The sequence below is a fragment of the Cyphomyrmex costatus genome, unplaced genomic scaffold (assembly GCF_001594065.2).
Source record: "Cyphomyrmex costatus isolate MS0001 unplaced genomic scaffold, Ccosl1.0 scaffold683, whole genome shotgun sequence".
Lineage (NCBI taxonomy): Eukaryota > Metazoa > Arthropoda > Insecta > Hymenoptera > Formicidae > Cyphomyrmex > Cyphomyrmex costatus.
In genome coordinates, this window is record NW_017280248.1 from 54,035 (window position 1) to 58,737 (window position 4,703).

General features: G+C 33.1%; 1 protein-coding gene across 2 annotated transcripts; it reads right to left on the reverse strand.

Moving 5' to 3' along the window:
- Positions 1-1,020: 1,020 nt before the first annotated feature.
- Positions 1,021-3,895, reverse strand: Pop2 (CCR4-NOT transcription complex subunit Pop2). Of its 2 annotated transcripts, none has more exons than XM_018547713.1 (7): positions 3,740-3,895; positions 3,241-3,326; positions 2,297-2,482; positions 2,046-2,205; positions 1,649-1,925; positions 1,423-1,563; positions 1,021-1,164 (listed from the first exon to the last, which is right to left on the reverse strand). In XM_018547713.1, exons 2-7 carry the CDS (start codon positions 3,254-3,256, stop codon positions 1,036-1,038), a joined length of 909 nt encoding a protein of 302 aa, XP_018403215.1. In that variant the 5' UTR covers positions 3,257-3,326; positions 3,740-3,895; the 3' UTR covers positions 1,021-1,035. The 2 variants fall into 2 exon arrangements, with proteins under 2 accessions (XP_018403215.1, XP_018403214.1); XM_018547712.1 differs by having other exon boundaries at positions 2,297-2,506.
- Positions 3,896-4,703: the final 808 nt, after the last annotated feature.

The window sequence follows — 4,703 nt, forward strand, 5'->3', positions numbered from 1 at the left end:
AGAGAGAGAGAGAGAGAGAGACAGACGACAGGTTTTACAATAAAACACGTGCAATATATAAGCAAATATTATATATGAAGGCTACTTCATCTTTAAAGTCGTATTATTTTTTTACATGAATGCATCACTTACGGTATCCGTTATATGCATAATAAAAATGTATGATGCTCTTATATATTAATATATTTTATATATTCAACTTAAAATCGCGGACAGCCTAAAAACGATGTACTTCCCTCCATTGCAGTTTTTTAAAAAATGTATATACGAATTTTTCGCGTTTAAAATGTGTATCGCGCTACAAATGCATCATAGAATAAATATACATATTAACAGTAATAGATACGTCTACATAGTATAGGATGCATCAGTAATGTTCGACGAGTTCATATTTAACGATTAAATATTTTTTTTACAACAAAAGAGAGAAATACATCTTTTCATTATTAATCGTATTATTTAGATACGATAACGAGATGTATATCTGCTTAGTAACAAGTTGCAAAAAAAATCGGTTATTCATGATATATTTCTGTAAATGTCGAACACATCAAACATTACTAATACATTTAGCTGTAAATTATGTTTGGTTTGGGTATGTTAAGCAACTTTCTTGTTTTCTTCATGTATCATTCGAGTAGTAAATATGTATACTGCAAGGATCTTAAAAGTAGGGGAAATTATGGAATTTTTGTACTGCGACGGTATCTTATATCAATATTGTCCAAATGTTTACAAAAAATTATATTACACTTTTTATGCTGTTCGGTATTGTAAATCTTTTCAATTGATGGTACGTATCACAGAAGAAATCTATAAAAGTCACAGAAAGAATTCAAAAGAATTAAAAAAAAGGAGAGAGATCTTAAAGAGACACGTCTAAATTGTTTTTCGCGAATGGAACCTACAGCAATGATGTCAATATAATATTGCGGATATGAACCATACACTTCATCATTAAGTGAAAAGACTTTTTTATAACATTTTATTTGTAATGAAATAATCTCTCTGTTACGGTTGATTCTTTCTTTAACATTACGATGTCGAGGCATTATCTCCATTACTGTCCATATATCCGCCAGATCCGTTCATGACAAATGACGTTCCCAAACCATATAGATGTCCACAATACTTTGCATCATCAATATTATCTTCGAAAAACATCTAAAGTAGAAGTCGAAAGCAAATTACTTCACGTATAATCCTAGATAGCATGACCAAAATCAGGACATAAGACGATTTTAAAAATATCTTATATCCTAATTTCGACTCACATGCCGCCTAAGAACGTAATATATATTATTACTATATATTATTATTTTATTTGATAAATTATATATTATTAAATACATAAAATTTAGTAATTTAATTTAGTCGCTTTTATCAATGTTGATATTGAATTAGTAATTTAATTTTACTTACTTCTCGCATCTTAAAAAAGACCATTCCAGTAAGAAGGGAATCGGACCCGGCTTGATGCTGAGGACCTACTCTTTGAATTTCCAGCTGTTCTGCAACTTCTTGTAAACCGCCTTTCAAGTTTTTGCAGGATTTCATTAAGTACTATGTAATATAAAAATAAAACGTATTTTTAATATTTCGTTTATTCTTAACTGGTTGTATTCTTTTTAGACACAAAACAACTCACTTTTACATCATATATCGTCGGAAAGTATATCCTAAGAAGCTCGAAAAATTCACTTTCTTCCTGTGGTAATTTTTGATCCGTTAGGAGTTTCAGTAAGTAACCAAAGTCGTAGCCAGAATGAAAGGATAGCCATTTTATGTCATCAACGAGAACAATTCCTGATGTCATTAATAGCTCAGCAAATTCTAAAGGATCGATGCCCTCCTCTTCATGTTTTTTGAACTGTATACCACTGTTTTGTAGCATATCTATACTATCCTGCGCATACATGTCTTCACTGTAAACAACAAAATGTATACTTATTACACCGAAATTACAAAAAATAAGTTTAAAAAAACTTTGAATGTAATTCAATGAATCCTAAACTAAAGATTAGATGTTAATGATATATACTTACTGTAAGTTGAATTTAAAATTAAATTGCCACGTTGTATAGCTACCGCCCGGCGTATTCCCCGATTCATCAAGGAATGTGAGACCAAGTTGAATTATTCGTAGAAGATCTACATTGCAACGTAAGAGTTGATATTGATAGTCGGCGTTGGTTCTGAATTCTCCTGTTCCAAATGAAAAATATGCAATTTGCACATGCTCCCAGAAGTGATATATCTCGTTATGTGGAATTTTTACAAAAATATGCATTCTTACCAATAGGCCTAGCTACAACACCTGGAAATTCTGTATCCATTGCGATATATTGGTATTGTTGTACGACTTGACGAATTGTACGAAATTCCTCCTCTAGATTGTGCCCCCATACATCTCTGATTCCACATTCTTCATTACTGGGCATATTCCCCCCTCCCTTTTGCTGCCCGATTTGGTTGGTCCCACCTAGAAAATTTTCACAACTATAATCTAAAAAGAAATAATATCATTATATATTAGATATATGAAAAAATAATAAAAATATTCAAAATGCTTCTCTTTTTATTCTTTAATTAAATTGTTGTTAGCTTAATATTTGACAAAGTATATGGAATGTATACATTTAATTTTATAGATTGCTGTCTTAAAACTTGAGTATCAGGAACATGAAAGTGAAATTTTTATAATTAAAGTCTCCTTGAAAGTTTACAGAATTAAATATTCATATCTATAAAAATATTGTATAAAGAATTATAATGCACATCCTACAAAAATGGTTTCTTTATTTGTAGTAATTACATTCTCAATGAACTAACGGTAAATTTTTTAAACGAGTTGTTTTTGAATTGCAGCTTCAAACAGACATGTATTCTTCACAAATTTTGTAAAAGGTACATCTTCTCTGGTACTGACAGTACAAATGCATGTTTTTCAATAGTTTTGTACTAACAAAATGTCACACGAAACTTCTATCTCCTTTTTATTGCATCTATATTTTTATCCGCTTGGACTCGTCTTTATCTACTTTCCTTCCATATTCCTATAATTTATGTCTTTCAGTTATCAAGTGGATATATGAAGATTTCACTTTCAATGTTCCTGATCCAGTATATGTAACTCTTAATCTATAAAGTGTTATCCAGTATTACCGCAAAGTTCACATATACAATTACTACATTTTCTTTACGTTGCAAATAGAGATGAAATATCGTGCTTGTACACACCGGTAGCTGAAGGCATATTCCTGCATTCACCGGGGCTACTCTTGTCTTCAGATTCCTTCTGTTACGGTCTTTCCTTCTTCATATCACTGGAAATTTGTGAATAATCGGTGAAACAACCTCTTACATAACGCCTGCAAACTGTTAGTGACCAAGAGAAACTGGAAATGTCGTCTGCATCGTATGGGGACTACGTATCATCAGAAATAACAGCTAGCACTGGACCCTCAGTCACTGTTGCAGGCAAGATAGGTTATGGCTCGCGGGTAAACAACAACAGTTCATCACAGTGAACGTCGCGCAAGGGTGAAACGAGGGCCGGTGCGAGAACACGAGTGAACGCACTTACGAGAACACCGTGAGAGAACGACGCGGGACAGCAGAACTCGTTATTTGTTAAACAAGTATACTGGGGGAACCGCGAGGGGGGTTATGTGCTCCCGGAGTAAGCAGAGAACGTCATCCACGAGGTACACGGGCTGCACCGCGCGGCAATCCGTACCTTGCAATATGATATATTCCTGGTCAGCAATATCTGAGCGCAAAATGATTTAATCGAGGCTGCACCCACAATCTTGCCGCGTCAAATCATGAACAGTTCAAACAACTTCTTTACCTCACGAGCTCAGTACGCGCCGATGGGCTGCGGGCGCTTCGGTCGTTGATATATTAGAGAGAAACTTGAGAGAGGCCATCCCGACATTTTACGTAGAATCGTCAAAAATGTCTATACACTAGCGCCAATACATCCATTTATGATTTAGGAACTATGTAAGTACGTATTGGCGATGATATCGCCACGGTACCGAAAATGACATGTACATTGTGCTAAATTATACGTACTAGTTCATTTTATAATTTGTAATTATATTTGTAAATATATTTTGATTAAAAAAATTTTATTATAGAACTTTAAATAATAAATATATTTTAATGTTTGCGCAAAAAACAATGTTTAAATGATCCACAATTTATAATTTATATTTTTTCTTTTTTCTCTTTTTAAAATTTGAATTGAAATACAAATAAACGACTTTTTCTCCTTCGTTTATCTGTTGTAAATAACGACTATTGATCGTAAATTTCGGTAAACCTATATATGTATAAGCATTATTTAATCTTTTATTATAATAATTTTTAAAACTTTGCTTTGTATTTTTTAAACGATTGATAGCGTTTCTTTAAGTTCGATCTCTCTTTACAATCTCTCTCTCTCTAATTTGTTTAAAAAAAAAATATGGTTTCTATTTTCTAGCCAATATTTAGAACATGCTTGTTGCTACATTATGTAAAAATTCAGTACTAGTAAATTGATTATTCGGTCGAACGTCGAACGCAATATTCAAAAATCAAGACGTGTAGCGCGATCGTGCTGCCCCGCCGCGCGCGTCGTTTTTGGCGCGTGAAGTTAACCGCGTACCGCGTAGACGAAGCCGCTTCACCATTTTGTTCGCATTCACGGATTT

Coding starts and splice junctions, on each gene's coding strand:
- Pop2 (XM_018547712.1), bottom strand. Junction 2,206..2,296: donor TGTTGTAGCTAGGCCTATTG/GTAAGAATGCAT, acceptor CATTTGGAACAG/GAGAATTCAGAACCAACGCC. Junction 1,926..2,045: donor AATTTTAAATTCAACTTACA/GTAAGTATATAT, acceptor TGTTGTTTACAG/TGAAGACATGTATGCGCAGG.